Source organism: Embiotoca jacksoni, unplaced genomic scaffold (genome assembly GCF_022577435.1).
Source record: "Embiotoca jacksoni isolate LCO1_2020_lvr unplaced genomic scaffold, fEmbJac1.0.p SCAF_5, whole genome shotgun sequence".
Taxonomy (NCBI): Eukaryota; Metazoa; Chordata; class Actinopteri; family Embiotocidae; genus Embiotoca; species Embiotoca jacksoni.
Window position 1 is genome coordinate 19,353,974 of NW_027185403.1, and position 26,437 is coordinate 19,380,410.

The 26,437-nt window shown below is 37.4% G+C and overlaps 1 protein-coding gene across 1 annotated transcript in view; it reads left to right on the forward strand.

Annotated features, from left to right (window-relative positions):
• Window positions 1-946: 946 nt before the first annotated feature.
• The window catches only part of LOC138211224 (GDNF family receptor alpha-4-like), a 67,074-nt gene continuing 41,583 nt past the window's right edge, over window positions 947-26,437 (forward strand). Inside the window, exon 1 of the mRNA XM_069170961.1 lies at window positions 947-1,411. Coding sequence (XP_069027062.1) covers window positions 1,372-1,411 — 40 coding nt within the window. The 5' untranslated portion in view covers window positions 947-1,371. The remainder of the gene's footprint in view (window positions 1,412-26,437) is intronic.

A 26,437-nucleotide genomic window follows, 5' to 3' on the forward strand; every position in this document is an offset into this window, starting at 1 on the left:
CAACTGTAATACTGACAATACCAAAGAAAAAAATAGCAAAATACAAAAAACAAAACCGTACGATAAATGCCATTTAATTTGTTATGTGTTAGCTCATAATTTAGTCAAAGCAAATAAACAAAAAAACAGTGGAAGCTGCAAAACCAAACGTATGTATGTAGATTTGCTCTATGTGTAACATTAATAAAATCCCATGTGTGCGCCGTGATTTACACTATTCAACAATTTGTTATGCCTCTGTGCCGGCAATTTGGGGAGCACAGACCAGTGCTCACAAAAATGTGAGGAACTTAGTTTTGATCAAGCAACAAAATTTTGAATACTTACAACTTACTACTGATCTGTGCACATCACGCACTGTAGGACCAGTATTGATCCACCCTCATAATGCAATGGAAAACAGTTTAGTGATATATGAACATAATTTTTTCAGAAAACAGGATGTTTATTTACCAAAAAACTGTGTAAAAACAACATGTTTTCTGTATAAATTGTTCCATTGAGGATATAGGTGTCTGTGGCCTGAATGGGCTTTTATCTAGAATATCGGACGATACAAAAGTGTTTATTTTTGCGATTTCTATTATTTCTCAGTTTAATTGTTTGGTTTAATGCCATACTGTTAATTAGAAGAATTCAATAGCTGACAAATATTTGTAATTTTATGAATAAACGGGAGAATAAATATAGTTTTTTTTTTTAGGGCTGCAGATTTGCATAGCCACTTGCAATAACATTGCATGTAGAGTTTGACGACATTACAGAAATGCAAAATTAATGTAAAAGCGCAATACAATAGGACTAGTCCGTTATACTGAACTCAACAAGACTATTTTTATCCGACTGTCCGTTAGGGTGATGATGATCTGAGGGGGAGAAGGAGGAGGGATATCACCAGTTAATAACTCCAGCCTCCTTTGCCTGTCGGCATCATGATTGCAGAAAACACCGGAACTCTTTCGAAAACGGATCCCGTGTCGTGATGACAGTCTGCAGGCAGAGCTGCAACCCGGTGACGCCTGACATTTCTTCCACTCAGTAGATGATTTCTCATTGCAGCGCGGTGTCAAAAGCTGGAGCATTGGCACAAACAAACAGTCTCAGAGGCTGCCTCTCCGATGCGTACTTCGCTCCTTCATCCGAGGCTTCTCCTTTCTTCCATCTGATGACTGGAAACTTTATGGACTTTTACGTCGCAGGCAGAGAGTAAAAGGTGGACGCACGGATATAGTCGGTGCGGTGATTGTAGTGGCGAGCTGGGTTTCTTTCTACGGGGCGCTCCGCGGTGCTGCTGCCTGAGCCAGCCAAGAACGCACAAAGTCCTCATTCCCCCGTTTTAACCTCTCACCGAGTGTCCCGAACAAGGCAAGCATGATTCTCCTCGGGATTGTCCTTGTTCTTTTCTTTTCAGGTAGGCTATGTTCATTGGTTTTATTATAAGATATAGTAAAAAAGAGACATAATTGTAGTCTTTGTCTAGATGATCTTTGACTCTCAAATCGGAGATAAGAAGGCAGAGTGAAAAGTCATGCTTTAACATAGCCTTGTATTTTGCCCCACAGTGAAGAGAGCTATTTTTTGCCTCTTTTTATGATCGACTTCCATTACTTCTAGGAGCAGCTTTTTGGTTCGTTTGGTCATTTTCACGGTTTTAGGGTCTCTGGAGTGGAAAGATCAACCCCCCCAACTTTTCAGCAGATTAAAAATGTCTCGCAATGTATGAATGTCGTTTACTACTTAATTCTCAATAATATTATTTTGTCATTTAAACTTGATTTTTGGTTGTGGTTGTGTGCTCGTTGGACGAATTCTCTTGGTTATATTTGCGACTAAAACGCCACTAGGCTACGCCCTTTCAGCTGAACTGAAACTTTCCTATTCTGAACTCGAAACACCCTGACTGATATGCGTCACATACCCTTCAGACATGGCTGCTGTATTTTATTTGTATGGTCCCAGCAGTACAGCAAGAATTATATTATGATTATCATATTGAGATATAAAGGCTCTAAGAATCCTCTGATTTGATATAAAATAATACAAAATAAAACGTAACATAAAGAATGTTTTAAAGTTTGTCTTAATATAGTTTTTAGTTTTGGAATAATGTGATTTAATTTGTCAAAATTTTTGAATGAATAAAGGCGTAAAAAACAAACTATGTCAAGGTTAAGAAAAAAATAATAATTTTCAGAAGGAATCCATTGGAATAGCAGAATTATATACTTTATTATGTTGTAATTTTGAAGGGATGTGATTGGAGTAAGTAATTTAACCAAAGGTAATTTTGCCTTCTACAATCTCAGCACAAGATTCAGGTAGTAAATTATCAATCCTATGGACTCATAGTTAGTACAGATTTGTACATACACTTAGATGAAAATGAAATCATTTATGATTTGAGTCACAGCATTATTTCTTTCCATTATGTTTTTTCTACACTTTAGCTCCCGAGATGTTTTTTGTGGGTTATGGTAAACAGACAACCTTTTCTAATCCAGTTCTAATTTCAACCCCAACTAACTTGATTACTTTTGATGTTGTCAGGATGCTTCCATTTTTTTTTCTCAATGTCCACAAATAGCCCTGATAATAAATAACCTTGATCTCACAAACAGTCAGTTGATTTCTTACATCAAGCAAAAAATGTCTTACACAGTTACATATTTTTCTATATTTGGGGCTTGTACACACTAATGCCACCTCATGATGATCAGTTTGTAATCAAGGATTTTTGCTGTTGGGTGTGACCATTACACAGTTCTGAAAATGACCTTGTTAGGTTTAGTTTGTCCTTTCATTTACAAGCATTTAGCGCCCTGGCAAATAAACACTAAACCATCCAACAAGCAAAATTAATAAAGGAAAAAAAGGCTTATTAACAGCACCATACACTTTATAGCATCAGGTTATGGTAAAGCCTAAAATTGTTTTAAATTACAATCTACAACTCTGAAAAAGTATACCATCTGAAAATGATTAGTTTGTTCATTTAAATGAAACGGTCTAATTTATGTTCATGGTTGAACCATTTTTGTTTTTTATTTCGAGACAATACAAACTGTAAACAAAATACATTTAGTCTATCTTAAATCTTTTTTGTGATCATTGACTTAAATATTTGTGAGTAATTCAACGTTAAATTTTTTTCCAGAGCTGTATGTGTATTGAGAATCCCAAAAATGCTGTATTACACAAAGACCTAAAGGGGTCGCTCAAGTCAAGGTCAGAATGTCCATGATTTCAAGCATAGGCATAAAAACAAACAACTACGTACTTGTTCCTTCGAATAAAAAATAAGGCGCAAACAGTCTGCAAGCCTGGGCATGTGGGGTAAAAGTTTTGTTTTGTATCATACAATAAGCGGGCAGGAAATTCTTCAGCCTGCAGATTATATAAGAGCAGATGTTCTCCTTTACACTCAAGAGTTGATACGGAAGGTTGGTAGTGACAAAAGTATGTTTTTCGAATTCAAGTTAAAGACACGCAAAAAAAATTAATTGAGTGCAAAGTCAACATTTCACTCTCAGTTCAAAGCTTGGTCATGCATTCAGTCATAATTTTGATATACTGATATTGGAAACTAAAATCATGACATGACATCAGTGTTGTCTTTTCCTGTTTTTAAAGGCAGCAATACAGTAAAGTGATGTAATTTGGATTATTTATCAAACATCTCATGGACCTATTTTGTGAAAGCACCAATATTAATCCCAACACTTTCATTGCTGTATTGATCTTTAGGGATGGTCAAAAACACTGTGATAGTTAATTTTACCCATAGCGCCCGTAAGGCAATATAGGGCTGTACATATGTTGTATGCTCGAGCTAGGCTTTAGATTAGACAAAAGCTCTCTAGCTCTCTCTCTCTCTACAACACACACACACACACACACACACACACACACACACACACACACACACACACACACACACACACACACACACACACACATACATCATCAGTGGTTAACTATCATTGCTGTCGCAGGACTTTCCCCACAGTGGCTTTATAGTGTACGTGAGCAAGGTCTGTACTGCAGCATGGCCCCGCAGTGTTCATTAGTCGTGTTAATGATTGTCCAGCTTGTAGTGACGCTGTAATGTTGAGTGACAGGCTCATATATTTCCCTGTCTCTCTGCCTCAGGTTCAACCACCCAGCCACCCGTCCTCCCCCTTTCCCACCCTCAAGGCTTTCAGGTTGTCTGAGGTTTTCTTTTTTTTTAATCTCAATCTAAATTCCCCCTCGGATTCGGCTCTGCGTCAGAATAAATTGTTTAAATCGTTCAATGAGGAAGTGCAGTCAACCGACGCTGGTGTGCAAACGTATTTGGAGCGGCAATGGTTGACGTCTTATCGGTGCATAGGCAGGTGTGGATGTTTGTGTGTATTTTTAGAGGGTAGGAGGGTGCTTGACTGGGCTCATTTTGTATAGACGGCACTTGTGTTTTTTTTGAAGACCCATTATGATACTGATACTTTGAAAGGGAAGCTGTCCACAGCAAATATATATATATAAATATATATATATATATATTTTTTAATCATTTTTAACCCCTCAACACAGTTTCTTCTGTTATGGTTCCCCTTAAAGGCCCTGCCTGAAAACATGTTTTCCAAGTCAGCTGTTTTAAATTTTATTTGCACTACCTTCTACAAAAGTTAGACAGAGTTTGTGTTAAAGAGAAATGTGGCTTTGTTCATCTTTTAAAATCATCCTATTCCAATCTTTCTCACGTGTAATCTCTATTCTACATGATCTTTATATTGAGTAAAATAATGAAACCCAAAAGTCAATGTTTGTTTTTTGACTTCACTATTCCCTCAAATGGAAATATTCTACATGTTGTGCACACCATTTTATGCTATTCTTTTTCTGTTCCAGATGGACAACCATCATGTGCATTTAATCCACAGAACACAAATCTTTTGAAAACAGACAAAGCTGCTACCATTAGGCCAGTAATCATTTGCTGTTTGCTGTTCCAGTTTCTTCTCAAAAGTTGATACTTTTCTTTGTTGTACATGAGTGCTGTCTGACCATCTTTGGATAAGATAAACAACCGTTAAATATTAAATTAAATCCAATATTGGGGAGTAACTAGTTTCATGTAATTGAGTTACACAATTAAACTATACAATTAATCAAATTGTAATCCAATACACTTACTTAGAGAAAATATGTAGTTCAATTACAGTTACTATTGAAAATGTTGGTGATTAAAATGGGATTATTTTCCACAGTATTCTGTTCAGTATAAAGTTTATATGTAGAATACAATATAACTCGTGAAGTGCCTGTTGAAAATACCCTCTTTGGCAGTATGATTCCTGGCTTGTAGTATTGTTGTCCACCTTTCTTGAGAACAGCTTGCTGCGGACAGCGGTGAAGACATGCTTGACTACGTCACCAGACATTTTCATTTTATGTAATGTCATCATTTAATCGAGGAGATGGAGAGGCTTCACTGCCCGCGTGTCTCAGGCTGAAGGATGATGGCAGGTAGAATAAATTGCTAAACCTGTGTATTTATAGCCAGCAATAATTACAGCTACTGAACAACTGATAATGTTTATTGAATGTCACTTAACCCTGTAATTATATTTTTGTACCTAAAATAACCAGTGGTGGATTTACAGACATGGTTCTCACAGGACAATACTGATATACTGTAAATATATGATGATTTTAAATAGTATTGCTGTAGATTAAACTACCCAAGCATGCAGTTATTAAAATTAGTTGACAGTTTTACACCAGTAAAATACAACATACATAATAATCTAGCAGTAATGTTAAATGTAATACATTATGTAATAGTTAACTTTGAGTATTTTACTGCACAGTGTGTACTTTTGCTTGTCACAGATAACCTTCAAGTAAGGTTTTAAATGCAGGACCTTTATTTGTAGTGGAGTATTTTCACTGTGGTAGTAGTACTTTTTATTTAATTAAAACCTCTAAATACTTTATCCACCCCTGACAATACCCCTAATATTAGTTTGATATTAATTTTTTTCCACATTTGTCTAATTGATTGGATAAAAAAGCTAAAAGAATGTGAAAAAAAACATGTATAAGTGTCTTTCAGGACCTTTACATTGCACATAGGCATTGCTGTTTGTATATATATATTTATACTACTTTAATGTATCTTTCGGGACCTTTACATTGCTCATAGGCATTGCTGTTCTGACATATATTTATTTTACGATCATATTCAGCTTTCGGTAGATTTGCCTCCCTCACAGTCCGTTCTTACGATTACAGTACTATTTTTGCATTTGTATCTTTCAGGACCGTCGCATTGCTGAGAGGTCGTCTTTACCTTACCTAAACTACTGTAGGCACAACGAAAATCCAACGGCCGCTGGCTTCACTACAGTTTCACACTCGTCGGCTCACGTTACCACAGTCGCTAGCTGAAGGGGTTTTAATATCTCCCTTCCTCCCACTCGCTCGACCTCGGCCCGGTTCATTCGGCTTAAGAGCCGTTAACGTGAAAGCAATTGGGAACTGCACCTAACTCTTATAATAGCAGGGCAAACACTGTTTCTTGAGAACTGTTCATTGCGATAATAGGTGAAAGGTGAAGAGATGTTCAATCCACATGCTCATTCTCAGTGGAAGCATTGCAGGCAGCGAGCGCTGATCGTCTTTTTTTTTTAAATTTTTTTAAGTTAATGAATATTAAACGTGCCATGATTATATACCTGTGAAATAAACGGGTCCAGTGAAGGAGGGACAGCACACACTTCCTGGAGTCTGTTCCTCTAAAGAGAGGCAGAGTCTGCAGCACTGTGGAAGCTCGTGGTGTGCAGTGTTTTCATGTCACCTTTTAATATTGGCTCAGCTCGCTTGTAACCTAGACATGGTGATCATGAAATAGTTGAAGGTCCCACATAGCAGCCACGGACAATGGAAAACAAAAAAGCCTGTAGATTCGAGCAGAGTTCAGTCAGAGCTCTCTGCAGAGAAGAGAATAATGTCACTGCGAAGCTTTCTCTCTGCCTACTGCTTCACAGAGGTGGGTTGTCATTCAGAGGTTGCCACAAACCCACAAACGCGATGCATTTGATAGTATTATTATTAGCAAATGTGTTGCGTGTCCAAATCGCAAAAAACTTGCCATTGCAACACACCCAACGAGCTTGAAGCAGATTGGGCAAACTTTTTCCTAATGTTCTTTCCCTACAAGCAATGTGTGACATTAGGTGAGAAGACAGTGTACAGCTACACAGGTTGCCATTCTGTTACAGTGCAAACACAAGACAATCATACTCACCATCCAGCAAGAAGGTGACTATGAAGAATGTGAGCCGATTACTGGCCTGTATGTCTGCGCTGAAGAACCTAAAGAACACCCACATAGACATAGGGCAGATATGTTGATCTGGGTTACATTGTATTATTGGTGTTCTCAATATTAACTAACAGCAATAACAATACAGCACATTAATACAATATCCAATTTTACAGAGTGATTACAACATGTGATTGAGATATTTCAGTACAGTATTGATGCAACAATAATAAAGCACTCTGACAAGCTCAAAAATGCACACAGTGCTATTATTTCTTGTTCTGTCATGTAATGTGTGCACAAAGTTTCCTTGTGTCATACTGGTTTGTATAATTCTGGCTGTCACAAAATTGTCCATCCAAAGGGGAAATGGAGGACCTCAGTTGCATTCTTACCCTGTAACCTGTCCAATAAGTAGCCCAGATGAAAGAGGATAAGACTTACTTAGCATACATAACATACCATATACCATAAATTGGTGAAAAGTGAAATTTGGTGAAACTGATAACTTTTTAGGGATCTAAAAGGTTCTCCTGTCAGGAGACACTGTTGTGCTGGGTGTGGTGAACTTGATGTGGATGTTGCTACTTATCTTCATTATTTGGAGAATCATTGGACACGACATGGGACTCAGTCACTGTAATAGTGACAATTACATCACACAAGGAAAGTATTATAACAGAATGCATGTCCCTATGCCATGCAAGACTTAAGAACAAAATTTACCAAGTCATAAGGTGTAAATACAGTGATACTTCTAGTTATAGTTCTTTTAGTGATTTAAGAAATTGCACAAAAGAAGTACATCAAGTCACTTAACTGAGAGTCATTCACAAAATATTACAGACTTGAAATGATTAAGTAAGGGAAGTAGACATAAATGTTTGGTCACACCACCCAGCACTAAGTTGGATAGCGTCTCGGCAGGCTACACTGTTTGGTGGGTTCATGTTTCCTTCATTGATCCATTTGATTTTGTTTTTTAGAGAAGAGAAGGGACTTTTATGTACATCTGTCAAATCAAAATCATGATACTTGTATTCAATATTTCTAAAAAATGAAAAGGTACTCTTTCTTTATTGTCATATTTTTAAGAGAAAAATCAGATCAAATTTAACCATTCTAAGTATTTTAGTATATTTGTACATGTGCTTATAATTGACAGTAAAAATCAGATCTAAAAGTAACATCTTTCACAAAATATATCCATTATAAATGGATAAGCAGGTTTTCCTATTGACTGCAGCAGTCTGAGCAGGAAAGTGATTAGTGGGGGGAGAAAGGTGGAAAGATGTTGACAGCAGTGTTCCTACATACCTGTACTTTATGTTATTGGATGACTGGAAAGAAAGTAAATGCTTTAAGGAGAAACACCAAACTGTAGTTAGCTTAAGCTGGTGTTGGTTAAATCGTGGCCTAATTGAAGTAGTTGGAAGAAAATTACTTTTTATCGATAGGTACACTTAACGTGCTGCCAAATTCACATCGCCTTAGTTGTGGTTGACTCTCCATCTAAATTACTGGATGAAACTAATGCTCTGGGGTCGACCAACACAACTCTGCCAACCGGTACCAACCGGTCCCAACAAGATAAACTTGAGCTCATTCTCGCGCTCTGTGACATAATGGCATTCAAATGATCCTGCCAGTGATGGCAAAAAAGTCCTGCAAATCAGTGTAAGGCCACAAACATGTTCATTTTCAGCTTGTTAATAACAATGTGAACATTTACTTCCTGATTGGGAACACTGACAAACCACATGATAGGTTTAGGTCAAATACATTCCAATGCTGCTCCACAACTATCATTTCATGACAATATTTTAAAGACAGATAATTGTGTTTTTAAATTTTAAATTAAAGGCATTTTTTTTTTTTAACCAAATACAGGAAGCAAAACATTACACACAACTCATTCTCAATGCCAATGAAGCTTCCACTCTCTAGTTTCAATTTAATGTGATTTCAATTAGTCTACTCAAGACATTTTTCACATTTGTAAAATAATATAAATTTGATTGGCTATTACAAAATTATGTTGTACTAGATTTTAAGTAATTTTACGTTGTACGTAAATACAGTAAATCTTTCTATTTCCCCACTCTACTTCTTTTCTTTTATTTCCATTCCACTTTGTTGTGAAGTCTAACAGTTTTTTAAAAAAAAAAAACTTGTAAACAAACATTCCTGTTTATTATATTGCATTTAAGAAATATTGCAGGCAGCCTAATTATTTTCACAGGATTTAATTGATTATAATAGCATGGATGCAAATACATGTTGCACAAGGTAGATTAGGAAAATGAACAGAGGGAATTCACTTTAGGCTTTAGATGGCTTTTATTTTTTGCTAACAATACAAAAAAATAAGCTTAAACTCATTCTTAAAACTTGTTATGTGGAAAAATGTATGCCAAAATGTCTGAACACTATAGTTTTAAAATATTCAACCCTGTCAGAATTGATCTGATCACGTCAATTATTCCTCAGATTATTCAATTGTTTTTGCCGGGAACAGAGCTGAACTGCAGTGATGTGTCTGAAAGCCTTCAGTCCTCTGACCGATATATGATAGCATAGAAATATTCTACTGCGATGGGAGACACCCACTAATTATACAAAGTTACAGTTACTCCTGTTCACATGCCGAGGTGGCAAGACACTGAACCCTGAATTTCTCCTAATAGCAAACGAACACTTTGAATGGCACCTTGGTTTGTGAACTTGTGTGTGAATATATTTCTAATGGCAAACACCTTGAATGACAGCTCCATTAGTGTGTGAATGGGTGAATGGGAAACAGTGTAAAGTGCTTTGAGACTGCAAAGGTGACAAAGCGCTATATAAGTGCAGACCATTTACTGTTGTTTCATTTGTGTAGTATAACAAACTCAATTCTGGAAAACAGGCAAAAGTGAGTGAGTGTTTAGGTAAAGGTGCTTCACCAGCAAGCACTAACTACCATAAATGCATTTAATTTTTACCCTTGTTTTACAATTCTTGAATTTGTATTATGTTTTTGTCAAACATTACTCATCACACCTACTTTAATGGTAAAGGGTGACATAAAAATGTCTGATTCTGATCAGTTTTGACCAACAATACTGTGTTTCTGCATTGTAGGGCAGGACAGCCTCTTTCATTTTGGACTTTCAGGCTTGCTGTCAACAGCACGAAAAAGTGGGTTTAAGTTCACAAAAGTTGATGTGAAATTATTTTGGGGATTTATTCATTAAAAAACCCATTGATATTTCACAACATTAAATGCTGGTGATGTACAATGTTGACATTATAACCCAAAGCTACATGTTACATAAACATTTTTAAAGGCTGAGTAGCTATCATTTCCTAATTTCAAGAAATTCATATGTTGATACATGCAGTAGATGTGTGATATATTGGTCTAACTTTGCTACCACTCCACTGTAGCCAATGCTTGCTCGTGGGAATTGTTTCTCTCTTACAATGTAAGGTGCAATGAAATGAGAAATCTGAATTGAATTAAACTTTGAATATTACTTCATCTCACACACACACACACACACACACAAACGCACGCACGCACGCACGCACGCACGCACGCACACACACACACACACACACACACACACACACTCACACTCACACACACACACACACACACACACACACACACATACTGAGGTATTGGGTGTTTTTAGTGCTATAGACTGTCTCATTGTGCTAACACACCTATTATGAAAAATTTTACAGAACTGCAGAGGTGTGGGTCGAGAACAACGCTCGTCTTACTAGCGAGTGAAAGAGAGACCCACAGAGTGCGATTGTTTTATCTGTATTGATCTCCAGTGACAGACGATGACATTTATGAAAAGCAATGAGGCCAGAGAACGGAGCACCATAAACCTGCTTTGATGATAAGTGTAAAAAAGCTGCTTAGAGTAGGAAAGAGAGGTGATTATTCCAGGTCATAGCAGACGGTGTGGATGGGTGGGTTGGAAGAGGGGTAGAGAGATGAAGAGGATTAGAAGAGTGTGAGGTGAATGAAATTGGTGAAAAGTGAGGAAATCCATTTTCCTTCTGTCATATTCAATTAAATATAAGCAACTTACCTGGCCTCCATCTAACCTCAAAGGGAATGGTTTCTCCAACGGGGTAGTTTCGAGGTCTTCTGTGTGTTTTGTTGATAACTGCGATTTGGAACTCAAACACAGGGGCGGCAGATGGTGTGTTGGCTTGCGCTACCTTAGTTGTGTGTGTTTGTGTCAAGTGTGTGAACAAGCAGTAGATTGAGTGCTGTGCGTGTGTGTGTGTGTGTTTGTGTAGCTTTAGTCACTGGTCCCTAAAGGTACCGCTGCTCTCGGTGGTCGGAGTCTGGGTTGATCTTAGGTCAACCATGGCCTGACCTCAGGCCCATCTGCTATCATGATGACAGATGTGTCAGAGACTGGCTTCATATCTGTGGCTGGACCCACAATCCCCTGTAAGTCTTGCTGACAGACTGCCGTCCTTGACTGGAGGACCGCTGCCAGACATTTACTTCAGTTCTTCAAATCATAAATATGTTTGGAAACACGCTGCTTCATATGTGTTCATATGGTCAAAGCTCCATAATACAGAGGTTTGAAGCATCCCTCATGGAAAGTCAAGCATTAAAAAAACTTGAATAAATCAGACCTCACAAAGCCAATCTTGCAGGTTTGTTTTGTACATGAATGTGAATGTTAAAAACTAACCTGGTAGCCTTCGAATGTAGCGCACCGAAAGTGTTTTTAGCTTTTTCTTTGCTAGATCACACTGCTTCTCAACAATTCACTCAATTGGACAAATTGGGAAAAACAGTACTTATAAATTCTCTTCAAAAGCATGCACAATGTTGCACTCAGGTTTTCACATAAAAAATGACAGACCACATGTTCCTTTACAGTTTTGCTTAACTGAAAAAAGAAAACAAAATGCAACTGACTTTATTTCAAGCAAATTAAGAACATATCATTGTAATGTTGTTTGTTGCAACTGTTGCTGTACATCCTTTTCCTTTCTTGTCTCTTCCTCTTCTGTCAATATCTGAAAAATAAAAAAAACTAAATGCAGAATACAACAAAATATAAATAAAAAAACATGAAATTCATTGTTTCAGCCATTTCTATCATGAAGTAATTACAACTCATGAAATCCTGAGATGTTGAAAAAAAGATCCATTAAAAACAAGTTTCTATGTGAAACTGCTATTTCCCACATCAAAAATTAACATGATTATAGAATTGTTGAGTAGTACTCGAGTCCTCATTACTGAAGCCTTTCAATGTGTATTTTGATGTCTTTGTTTGCAAGTAGAACATGAAATATGTAATTTTTTTGTCTCTTAAAGCTCAGAATGAGGTAGTATTTTTCAGACCAACTTTTTGAGCTAATTTGTGACAGCTGTAATTCTTAGCTCTTTGATTAATTATTCCCCTTCTCCATGAATCTGTTTTGAGACTTTTTTTTAATTTTTTTTATGTCAGTCACAGTCATAGCCGGAGGCATTATGTTTTCAGGTTGTCCGTTTGTCCGTGCATCCACCTGCCCATCTGTCCGTCTCATTCTCATGAACGCAATACATCAAGAACGCTGAATGGATGGAGTTTCTTTAAACTTGGAAAAAATATTCATTTGGTAACAAAGATGAACTGATTCTATTTTTTTAATCAAAGGTCAAGGTCACTGTGACCCCAATTAAACCCATGTCACTAACATCGTAATCGTAATAGATTAATGTTAACATGACTTAGACTACCTGTCGACAGAGAAGAGCTGGCTAGCAAGAAAGGGAACAGGTGAGCATCATGTAGTGCCCCCAGGGTAATGCTTATTAAGGGCGATTATGAATTGACCAGATAACCTCAAGATAAGTAATAGTACAACAAAGACTAAAATGTAGATATTCTGTTACAGTGTACGTGGCGGTAACAGCTTACTTCAAGCACTTTTTGAAAAGTTGAGTTGGGTTTGCTTTGAAAACACTCTTTCTCTGCTGAATATGTGATGCGATTTCAAACTGTGGAAAAAGGCTAGTTGGTGGACTTTGAGATCAGCCTAGCAGTAAGAACGATCTCAGTTAAGATGGAAGCTGTGGTACATTGCATTCAGAATTTAAAATATGAATATTGATGGTTCTATACAGATCAAACATTTGAGTATTTGAATGATCCACCGACAACCACTGACCATGTTTTAGTAAGGTTCAGCTGTTGGATACACAGTTAAAGCAGCATAGACCTTAGACCAAAGACCTTAGAAAAGACAACAAATTAACAGCATGTTGAGTTGCATGTTGAGAGACCCGTTTCCACAGTATAGTACAGTAAAGTGCTAGTTAACAATTTAACTAGTCTCCTGTTCACTTACAGATCACATCACTCTCCAAAATGCTCACTCACCCATTTGAAATTGACACAGCATTTAAGTTAGAATTGAAGAGATTATATATATATAAAATAAAATACAAAAATAAAATATATATATATATATATATATATATATTATTTTTGTATTTTATTTTATATTTTGATTATTTCTTATTGTCTTTTGTCACCCTTTACAGCTGTATTTTCAGACAAACACTGAGGTCACTGCTGAAACCTCTTTCCCTAGATATGTTTTTCTTGATGTTCGATTAGTGGCTTTATAAGTGGCTGTCTTTTCTTTGCTGTGCTGTGATCATCACTTTTCATTCAAACCAACCACTTACTCCTTCTTCCATTTGCCCCAAGACAAACCCGAAATGTGAAATTCATCACTTCCACTTCTCATCACAGTGTTTCCACCCAGAGAAACTGTGTACCTGCTCACTCATCTGCCCTTCACACAGAAGAATAGTAATAGAAACACAATAGAAGCAAGGATTTGTTTTTCTTTATTTTAGAATAACACTGATATAAAGAAACTTCTGGTCAAATGGCACCTTTCTTGTTGTTTTTTTAACAATTTAATTCTTAAAAATAGAAGAACATTAGACAGCATTAGGCAAATGACACAGCTTAATTTTTTATGTTGACAGACAGTTTTCTTACTCTCGATATTGAAGAGCTCCCGACAGATTCCTAATGATCATCCGGTGAGGGGCACTCCAAAAGCTCCAGCTCATATTATTTTTCTTGAAGCAGTTGGCATTGGATTTTGAGTTCTGCTTTGGATCATCATTCTGTTGTAGAAAGAAGCTTCTTTTAACTTTCTTATCTGAGTGTACAATGTTTATATTCATCATTTGTTGATATTTAGTGGAGCCCATTCTTCTCTCTATCTGTGCAGTGATTTTAATTGCACTGGCTTTGACACTAATCAAAAGCTAGTAAGTTGTTCTTTTCATCAAATGATGTTAAATTATTTCTCGAAAATCATCTTTGCAAAGCAACATCTGGATAGGCCAGAGTGCTAGCCACAATCAGCAGATATCACATCAAATTTGGTCATCAGATGGCAGATGGCAGGTAAGGTGGTGACTTTTCCACGTAAATACTGTTTTTGAATTCACATTGCACATTGTAAATGTACACCACCATTGCTGTGTCAGCTAAACCTTCCAAAAACTTTTCTGCAGTCATCTGGCTTTTTTTATTTTCTTTTTGCTCGGCAGACATGCAGTTTGATTTGAACCCCTTGTCTTGACTTCCATAGTTCTTTATCACTAGAGTGCATTTTAGGCAATTTAAGCTCTTTGATATATTGTCATAGTGTTCACTGCTTTGTAGGTATCAAATGGGTCATTTTTAGATTCCGAGTTGCTCAGAGGTACCCAAGTTTGTTGAGTGTAACCACAAGTCAAAAAATGTATCAGCTTTGGAAGGTCTGACAGTTCCTAATGATAATGTCTAACCTGTCAAGTCAATTAAGGCCACATGAGTATAAGAAGTTGTGTGGTTTTAATAACAGAAGGGCAAACAGTTGGCCTGGCTTTGTTCAAAGGCACCAAAATCAACCCACCAGTACCTTATAAAAGCCTATTTGCATTGAAATGCTTTTGCTGTAGTTGAATAGTGGTGGTTGCTAAATAAAATCAATCATCGATTATCATTCCTAATACAATTGTTCTCCTTGGTAGCAATGGATGTGTGCGCCCTGTAGTGCCACAAAAATCACCTCACAAATTAATTGCTCTCCTGTTAGTTTTCAAAATTATGCAACAGCACCAAGATTTTGAAGCTTAATTGTTTGAACTAATGACCCTATTATCGCACCTGGTGCAAATACAGGCACATTGGTATTTTGGTACAGTGGAAGGTGCTTTGTGTTGTAATTTTCGTTGACTGGGTGAACCTGGCAGAACTGTCCAACAGGGGGTGTGCCTTGAAGATGTGGTATTTTGGTGTACATTTTGAGGTGAACTTGCGCCTGCAACTCTGCCAGCTCGGACTTGTACTCACAAACATTCTTAGAATCCTCTCAGAGAGCTCTTGACTAAAAATATAAAAATATATATATATTTTTTTCTTAGCCTAGGAAACTTCTCAGAGCAACTCTGAGCGAGGAAAGGACAGAAACTTGATCTTAGTGAGGAGGTGTTGTTGACCCCGTTGCTACGTATGATGCATCCTTTCAAAAGATGTGATTGGTTGATCAAAAAAATAATGGTGATAATGGGCAGGGACATCCGGTGGAAATAAAATTAACTGCGTTATTTTATTTTATTTGTGATCACTGCTGAACATTTTTCCAGTTACCGAATATCTTCTCACTGTGATCACTTTCATTTCTGGCAATATCGTGTTGAGTGGGAGAAGTGAGCGTCTTACATGAGATCAACCACAAACATCATCTCTGCCAGTATACTCTGTAGTGTTTCATTAACGTCATTCAGCGTTTGAAGAATATTTCTCCTACCTCGCTGTACTTCTGCAATTTTCTCCACTGCTTAAAACATTTTTAAGCCTCTTAAAAGTCCTCCTCCCTGCTCCTAAAAGTTTTTCTCCTTCGAAGCTCTTTTAAGGGTTAAAATGCCTTGTCAATACCTTCTATTTTTACAAGGATCTCCTCTTAACTTTAAGGGGAAATTCTTAGAAAACGTCACAATTCCAACAATTTTCTTAGAATTTTGTCACCAGGAGTAACATTTAGTCCTAGCAATCTTTGTGAATACAGCCCCTGGTGTAAGCGCAACGCAGCTGGCAGAGGGCTACTGTTGTAGCTTCAGTAGGCAACAGCGCAGATTAATCCTTTCCAAAATCTCACTGAAAGATGAAAGTGGATGTTAATACCACTTACATAAATAATTAAAACATCATATTTTGAATGCAGCCATCTGATTCGGTTAATTATATGAAAAATTGAGCTGACACTTGTCTATTGAATTGAATGTGAACCAGGCAATTGACATGCATCATGACACAGTAGCCAATCCTAGCCATTAGACATAAAAGGTTCTAAACTATTTGCAATGAAATTACCCATACAGGGTAACAATTTAAAGGCCTTTTCACCAACTCATCTGGTTTAGTAATCTAGTCAGATGTGCAAGACCACGGAGTGTGACACTGCATCATTTACGTATAAAAGGTTAGTGTATATTACGCACGGCAGCTTAGGCCATTTAATTAATAATTGAAAAAAAAGCAGGCACTCTCAAAGCTCCCAATGCAGTTTATTCATTAACAGCACAACATCAGTGACATTTAGAGCACATTGCTTATCAGTGGTGTTAATAAATTAATTTTACTGGGAGTGTCTGTAATTTACTTCTGCTTATACCTCAACATCATTCCAGCACCTGATTTCTGTGTATTGGATAAGTGTTCTTTGTTCACTTTGACAGTTAATTAATGTCAGTGTTTGGCATCTAAGATGCATTTTTTTTGTCATATATCATTTAACACCTTCCTACACTGGGCAGCGGTTCTCATAATACCAGGGGAATAATTATTTATGATATTAGTTACCTCTTCCCAAGTCAATTTAACATGATCTGCGGCAGTGGCACACCTTCTAATTATCTATTTCCCTCCTTTCACTACTGCGTTGCGCTGCGCCAGAGTAGCACCTGCGCTTGTGTTCACTAAAATAACAAACAATTTTGCCAGACCTACTTGCACCCCCAGCCCTCATACAGTTGCACTGCGCCTGTGCTGTGCCCAGGTGGAAGAAAATAGGGCCCTTGAAATCTTACTATTGTTCATAACCAACAGGAGATCATTGATGTGTGAAGTGATTTTGGTGACCCTACATTAAATAAGACTGAAGTTAATATAAATTGTATTAATACATTTTTTTTTAATGGTGTTGCACTTTGTAGACTGTCCCTGCACTTGTCTCAGACGGTTTACATACAGACCAATGTTATTTGTCCAGGTTGTTTCAGGAAAATTAGGTTGTAGCTTGTTGAATTGAATGTTTTTTGTGTTTTAACTTTATTAAGTTAATGACTTATTGATTCAGAGGTTCCATTTGCCAATATCTTTCCAACTTTACCTAAACTGTCTTTCCTTGTGTATTCCTATCAAATGAGTGTGTTGTCTGTAATGTTACTATGCAACACACGTGAAATTACAGAAATGTTTTCCATTCAGTGAGTAGTAGTACTAAAACCGTGATCACTTTTATCGGCTTCATTGTTACATCTACCTGGTGCTTTTCGGTACAATTTTGCTGTCATTATCGACTAAGAGCATAGTTCCTCGTTTATATGCGTTACTCACAGGTGCGTGAACTGTCCTAGAACTGTACGGACAAGCATCCGTAGCACAGAATAATATAGTTTCTAAAAAGATAACAGGGGGCACGCCTTTCCTCTCCTTTCGTAATTTAAAAAAATGTAGTCACATTCTGCACAAAACCTGCATTATTTCCTGAAGAACGTTACTCACAGTTAATGGATTGAATGAATGTTAAACAGATGTGCACAAGTCTAAATGATGTCTTTGGAGAGACAGCTCTCCAGACTTATATACATTTACTGGTGTGCAGCAGATGGCCTGCTGGATGTTCTTTGTTTTCAGTGGGAAAACAATCATAAACTCCTCCAGCACTGCCGCAGAGTGCTGCCGGTCGCCTGCAAACACACTGTTGAAACAAAAATGTTGTCTTTGCCCCTGCTGGCTGCAGATGACAAACAGGTTTTGGAAATTTTATCAAAACTAAGGCTTGCACATTTATTTATCAACATATATTTAGTGTTCTTTTTCACTGAAGATAAATTTGTAAATAGGTTTTGTCTTCTGACTAGACATTTTTGGGAAGAGAAGAGTATTACTTTCTATTAGGTTTATTTAGGTGTAGAGAAGGTGAAGGTGGATAAAGGCAAAGAAGGTAGGAATATCATTAAAAGGAAAACTATAACTCGCGCATTCTGTTCCAAATGTAAGAATCATGTTCACATTTGTAAGAATGCAAATTACTGGCCTTACTCAGAGAGGTTGTGTGGGTTAATTTTTGTCCATGAATGATGAAGTTTTATAAAAAATTAAATAAAATAAAAACATTAATACACTGGCATTTAACCCCTTAAGCCATTGGTGTTTAACAAAAATTCTGCCTGAAAAAACATTGCCAAGTGAGTCGCTAACAAATCCTCAATGGGCCAAAATAAATAACCTTAAACTCAATGTTTATAGACACTTCAGAACATATTGAAATACCATAAGTCCCCATTATCAGGCTGGAGTGAAATTTAAAAACAAAACAAAAATTCCAGGAAAATGTGACCATTTTACTTGTGCCTAATCAAAACTGTGAATTAGAGTTAAAACAGCCTTATAACAACAAGATAGTGACAATGATGTTCTTCAACATACTTAAAAAAAATTATCAATTACCAAATTGTTGCAGAAAAAAAGAACAGCAATGCTGTATCCATTGTTGTCATCCTAATATGGCCTCTTAACTGAATGTGTCACCTTTAAGAAGGTTGCAACTTTTTTTAAATGGCAGTAGATTGCCTTTTATTAAAACTTGGTTTATTAAGGCCTGATTTTGGTATCCTTTCCAGAGTGATGAGGGTCAACAAAACCATTAATTTGAGGATTAAATATTTGAACTCAACATTAGGAACAATTCTGTTTATTTGTTTTATGTGCATTTTCAGTATGTTGATTAAAATAAAAATAAAAAATCCCCAAAATTACACAAAAATGTTTTACTGCTTGAATGAGGTGAAACGTTGGCATATTGATTAAAGCAAGATGTAGCAAAGTGCAAAAGAAAGAGATTTAGTGAATAACTGATATGCTTGTAACCTCAAGATTCATTAAAGCTTCTGCTCCACTGGAAATGAAAACTATGAGGAAACCAACTCCTAACCTTCCTCAATTTTCATCATGTTTTTTACATTCTTTTCCACCATTTGAGCTTTTACTGGATCTTTTTCTAATAAATCATTATGCTGCACCCAACTGGTAAACTAGCATCACCAGCTGTTCATCCCGATGAACCAACTCCTAATATTCATCTGACAACAGTAGATGGAAAGCCGCATTAATTTGTGTTTTGCTGTACCAATTTTCTGTAAATTGGATTTAAATGTATGCTAAACTTGGATAGACCCTGTTGGTGCTTCATTGCTGCACAATAAAACGTTGTACCGCCATTTCAGTATCAGCTAAACTTTCCTGTGGCTCCTCTGCAGTCATGTGAGGGTTTTGTTTTGTCTACAGAAACGTGGCTGCTGTTACCGTGCTGCCCACATGGAACACAAAATACTTAATTCCCTTTTGCATTTAAAAATCAACTATATTTGCCATCTTGAATGTGTTCCAAATGGTTGGAAACATTATTTGTCAGTGCCTTCTATTATTGCCGTAAATCCTTGTTTTCCAAAGATGTATGTTGACATTTCGTGATTTTAAGGCACAAATGGATTAGGGTTAGGTAAAGACTATGGTTCCAGACGTCAGCTGCATTTTATAATCTTCCTGAATAGACAGTATCCTTCTCTTTAAGTTAAAGTTAAACTGATTTGACTCCAAACCCTGATTAACCTTGAGTCAATGTTGATTCTCCACACTTGGCTTTCTTCAAGGTCAGATATGAACCTTTTTGAATTTGGTTTAAAACACTTCATTATGAGGGTGGGATGAAAAACTACTGGTTCACAGAAAGATGGTGGTGGTGGTTAAAAAACAACAACATGCTGACTATGTTGTCAACCCATCTGACCCTTGTTTGTTTCTCACAGGCACAATTATATCTCACCTGGATGTGAATTCTCTGCAGTTTAGGCTTACCCTATAGCATTTGATTTCAGTCACTGCCAGGGTCACTATAGGGTTTCCAATCTATTCAAATGTTGTTCACTGCGATCTATGATTAATTTGATGTGTAGTTGGATTAATTCTGAATTAAAACCTGTTCACCAATACTCTACTGATCCTGATCCTGGTTTTATTGTTGGTGTCCAAGTGAGCTGATGGACATAAAAATATTTAAAAATATATAATAAGCACGGTGTTGCAAATGTAAAGACCTTTGCCCATATTCACCAGTAGTTAATAGTAGATGTTTCATCCACTTATTTCTTAGTGTATTTTAAGAGACTGCTGAGAAAATGGCAGCGGTCTGTTTTTGATGTGGTATCAGGTTGTCTAGAGCCCTGGCATAGAATGGTGATTACTATTTTAATATTGTAGGAGACTGACTGGTTGTGTGCCGCTAGTAGCATAGCCCACCAGGCTCTCTTACCCAACACTCAGTTGGGTTACATTTATTTATGGTAAAGGCACCAGGTTCTGACCAAGTCAATAATTTTTTTATTGAGTCATTATTGTCTCAATTAATAAACTCAAACCTTCATTTTAATTTTGTAAATTAGTACGCCAAATCAATTTGAAGTCGTAGAGGAGGCTTTGGTGTCTGCTGAGTTGCCACGGATTGACGGCTATGAATGAACAGATTTTTCTCCAGAAATAATGCATACGTTCTTGAAAGACAAAAACATGACCTTGCTTTCAGTGGGAGGTGTCCTGTCAACAGTTTTATACTCTCTCGTACAGATTTGGTTTCAGGTCTAAATACTTATTTGGCCACGGGAATTTTTTTGCTGCAATAGACAATGCGTGACGGCACTGTTCTCCTTATCCATCCTATGTAAGCTTGTGTTGCTTCCGCTGAGGTAGACGGGTGTTTTAAATGATAAGTAAAATATGGGCCGACCATAAACTTTGACTCTGGATTCTAATGCCAAACAAAAGGTCACATATTACTAAATCAGTTTTTGGATGCAGTCTACGGTTTTGACACAAAAAAAGAATGTGTGGAATATATCAGACAATACATCTGCTTGTGCTGCATCAATTTGGACCCTTTTTTAAAACTGTGCTTTGTCCTCTTTTAAGGGCGCTGTTTAGGATATTATAGTACTGTCATCAGTCTGTCTTTTTAGTGCGCTTGTGCTAAATGCTTAAATTTTTTACAGAATTATAATTCCCACATTTATATTAAGATTCCACCTAAAGCTCTTATTGCAACAATCAGTTCAGTTCATCTGTTGCCTCTGTTTAGCAGTGTGTGCACTGATCTCCACACCAAGGTAGGTAGGTAGGTAGGTAGGTATATACTTTATTAATCCCCGAGGGGAAATTTTTTCGCCACAGCAGCATGCATACAGAAGCAATAATAGAAACAATAGAATAAAATAATAGAATAGAATATATAATAGAAAAGCAATAAAATAAAATAGCAGTAAATAGCAGTAAAAAATATAAATATAAAATATAAAATGCACAGTATATACAGTATATATACAGTACATTAAATATCTATATATATTATATACAACAAACCAATAAACACAGTCAACATATATATATGTATATATATACATACAGTACAGTATATATCTATATATATAATATACATATAATATACAAGCAACCAAGAAACACAGTCAACAGTGTTATTGTACTGTGATGGATTTTGCCAGAGGTGAGTTATTGTAAAGTCTTATGGCAGTGGGCAGGAATGATCTCCTGTATCTGTCCTTGTGACAGCGGAGCTGGAGGAATCTTTTAGAGAAAGTGCTCCGCTGTCCCTGCAGCAGGTGGTTGAGAGGGTGGACAGGGTTATCCAAGATGGACAATAGTTTGTTCAGCGTCCTCCTCTCCACCACCTTTTCCAGACTATCTAGTTTGTAGCCGATGATGGAGCTGGCCTTCTTAACCAGCTTGTTAAGTTTGTTGGTGTCACCGGCTCCAATGCTGCTCCCCCAGCAGACCCCAGCGAAGTACAAAGCACTGGCCACAACAGACTGGTAAAACATCTCCAGCATCATGCTGCACACATTGAAGGATCGAAGTTTCCTCAAGAAAAAGAGTCGACTCATCACCTTCTTGTAGACAGCATTGATGTTGGTCTTCCATTTCAGTCTGTTGTCGATGGACACACCCAGGTACTTGTACTCCTCAACCATGTCCACCTCCTCTCCCAGAACTCTCAGCGGTTAGTATGTACAGTATTTGTTGGCGTTAGAGTATCTTCATTCAAACCAATGACTGACTGGTGTTTTTGAGTATTATATAAAACAGAAATAAAACTGCAAGCTGGTTTGAGTTTGAGGAATTTTTTCTCAGTTGTGTGTTGCAGAAAATAGTACTGGGAGACATTGAGTGTGTGATCTGAAAACGACATGAGTGGTTCTAAACTCATGTCCATCTGCGCAGAGATGGACATGAGCCTGCAAGTGTGATGATGTGATGCTGGCAGGACACAGGACAACCTTTGGTCAGGAAACTGCTCAAAATCAAACTGGCCAGGCTTAGCAGTTTGTCTGATATATGAACAAAGTGAGTTGGGGTGGAGTGTTGTGATGGAGTGCTCCACAAAGGCTGTTTGTTCAATCTACAATGTTTTATGTATGTGGTTAGTCTTATCAGCACACTCAGTATTCAATTTACATATTGTCTACTGATCCGGCACTGAATGTTAAGCTGTTTATGCTCTCTCAGCCACTTTTTTCTGACACTGAGGTGTGTGCATGGAAGTGTGCGCGTGTGGATGTGTGTCTTAGACAGATTGCTTTGCCCTCTCCGCTCCCTCCCCTGTTGTTGTGCAGTATTGTGTTCTGGTAATAATGATAGGTTCTGTGCCTTCCAGTCTCCCTCACAGCAGGACACACACATAAAAGGGTCCCTCTCAGGGCAGCCGTGTGTGCACGTCTCTGTGTAGTTTTTTTGCGACTGTATGTGTGTGCCTGTGTGTGCATATCTTTGTGTGATTCTAAGAACACCATTTTGTTGCGGTGCATGCTGATTGTGCTTCATACTGTGCGTGTGTCCAACCCATCAAGGTTCACATCAGTGCGCTCACTGTCTCTGCCTCAATCGCTCTCACTCTCTCCTGCGGTCCCACCTCTTCTTTTTTTTTTTTTTTTATCTATCTCTCCGTTTCCCTATTTCTCCTCCCTGTATGACATTTTTGCCATCCCAAGACAATTTCTATGGCCTTCTCCTGTGCATATCAGCTATTGGATTTTTACCAGGGGTGCCTCTCCGTTTATGCTATTGCAAATTAAAGCAGCTTCACTTCAGAAAACAACAGTCCTCCTTGGAGAAACTTTTGGTTCCACACAACAAAAATGCTGTCTGTAAATGATACATTGCAAATGAAAAGTAACTTAGCACATTATCTTTAACTGGTAGCTATGAATACCCTGACTTTTACTGTGTATTCTGTTACACATAGAAAACAAAGTTAGAGAAGAGGTGAACTGTGGGAAAGACAAGGGAAATAAGATGTTCTTCATTGAAAGTTAGATGACTGGAAGCACGTGTGCCATGGTCCACTATGACCTGCATGAAGCCTGAATGACAGATGAGGACCAAACTAAATTTTGAAAAGGAGTGAATCGGCCCGTTATCATTCTCACTCTGGTGTGGTTTGTTTGGGATGTGCAATATTAGAATGAATTCAGAATTTAAACCCAAATTAAACCAAACACCTGTTTGCTTCCTTGACAGTTTCAATGATTAACAGTCTCCTGATCAATCTATGTAAGCCTAAAAGAGACCCACATTTTTTTTGTTATAGGAAAATACCTGTTTTCCATCCTCATGCTACCTGTTTTTTCCAAGTCCCAGGCTTAGCTGCAGTTAACTAATTATTGTCATAATCAGGGGTGTAGTGTTACTTGTTTAACTAGTGGAGTGGTTATATGCAGCCTGTTCTGGTTCTGTAGTAGGGGTGGGAGAAAAAAAGAATATCAACTTTATTGAACAGAAAATGTATTCTAAATATAGTATACTGGGATTCTTAATTTTACAATTTATAAAAAAAAAGTAATGAAAAATTACTGAATAGTAATTACACTCTTTTTTTTTTAATAAATTGTAAAATTAATAAAATATTTAATTCCATATTTACAATGAGCTTGTGCAATAAAATGCAGCAGTTAGCCGGATGGATACCCTGTTTGTGTCAATGTGTGAACAAAGTAAATAAGAGAGCTGTAAGTTTGTTACAACTGCAGCCCCGAATTTGCTGAATTCCAGGTTGGAGTGAATAAATCCACACGTTTACTAGTGCCGCTGACCAGTAAAGGTTTAACTCCCACTAAGAGCTAATTGTTTTCTGACTGTCTTTTGACTGGAAGTAGCAATGACATCAACACTTCTGGTCTGAGATGAGCCTGGTGCTTCAGAGTAAAAGCACCTAGTGTGTATGGTCGGATTAATTTCAGAGCAGTACCTCATTTAACTGAATTATAACAGTGCTTCATTGAATTTGATACAAAACAGTACTTTATTTAAATTTGTAACAACAGACAGAAGAAATCTATATTGGCCTGTGGCTTACTGACTTAAGTGGTTTCCTAATGAAATTATTGTTAGCATGGCTTTAAGACAGAGCTGAGGTCAGCATTGATGCTACTGACATAAATCTAATCTGTCTTTTGTGGTAGCCATTGTCAAGTCATGTGTGACGTGTTTGGGGAGGGGCCCGAGAAAAATATTAACAATACAAAATAGTATATCAGTGCTCATTTAAAAAAAGTAAATCATTGAACACAAGATTGAGAAAATAGTTCACAAATTTTGCCATAGGGGATCCAGCTCAATTTGTTTTGCCTTGGCCAGTTTCCGTTTTTCATGTGTTCAAGGACTTGTTTGCTTCTTATGATGAGCTTGTTTGCGTATGCAATGGACATGTTGTGCTTCTGTAGGCACTGGGACATAAGAGCCAGTGCATCAAGGATAATGTACATGATGGCCAAATCTCCAACAAACTGCTTGAAACACAATTTTCATTGGAAGCGATTATACATTTTGCTGTCACTGCTGGTTTTGGATTTAATTGACATCCCTTGACAGAAGTGTGTGCTCAGTCATTTAAATGTTTATCCACTCTGCAGCCACAGTACAGAATGAGCTGGCCACCAACCGTGTATCCGGAAACGTGCCCAATTTTGGTCAGTTCCCGATCACTGCAATCTATGATTTAGACATGGTCAGGTCACGATGCTTGGATATAGGTTAGAAATTCTCTGAGCCTCTCCAGACTTCTCCATTGCCTGCAAATTCAACCAAATCTGCTGGTGGTCAAAGCTCAGTCCAGGAGGTACCTCATAATTGTTTCAGCCTTTTAATCAAGGAGTTCCACCAGGTCCAGAAATACATGAGGATCGCTGATTTTATTGGACTTTAAGTAAACTATTAATGTGCATCTGTTACTTAGGGTGGTGGACTTGTCAATTATTATAGAGATTCTCCCTTTGATGCCTTTTATGTGGTTGCACATTTTTTTTAGCGCATGTCCTTAGCAATGTGATCAATTATCTGTGCATCACTGTACCTTGAATGTAGGCCACTGCCAATCTCAACCCCATTTAGCAGCTGCACTTCTAGTAAATTCAAATGGTCGGAGTCAGGCATATCCATTTGGGCAATGAAGTGTGATGTTCAAAAGACAGTCATTGTAGTTGGTAATTATGTGCTAATTTTGTCACACATCTTTTCATCTCTAATTTCTCCTCTTTGGACTTGTTGAGGATTTGTTGCACACTAATGTGTGTCAATGACTGTTTGTGTTGAATGATTTTCTTTTGCAACGAACAAAACTGCGCATTGCAGTTGTCACCTAAAAGGTAGGTGTGAGACGAGTACTCGACTGAAATGAGTATCTGGTACGAATAATGTACTTTTGACAAGAACGAGTATCATCCGAGTAAATGTGTCAATATCCATGTTGATGAAG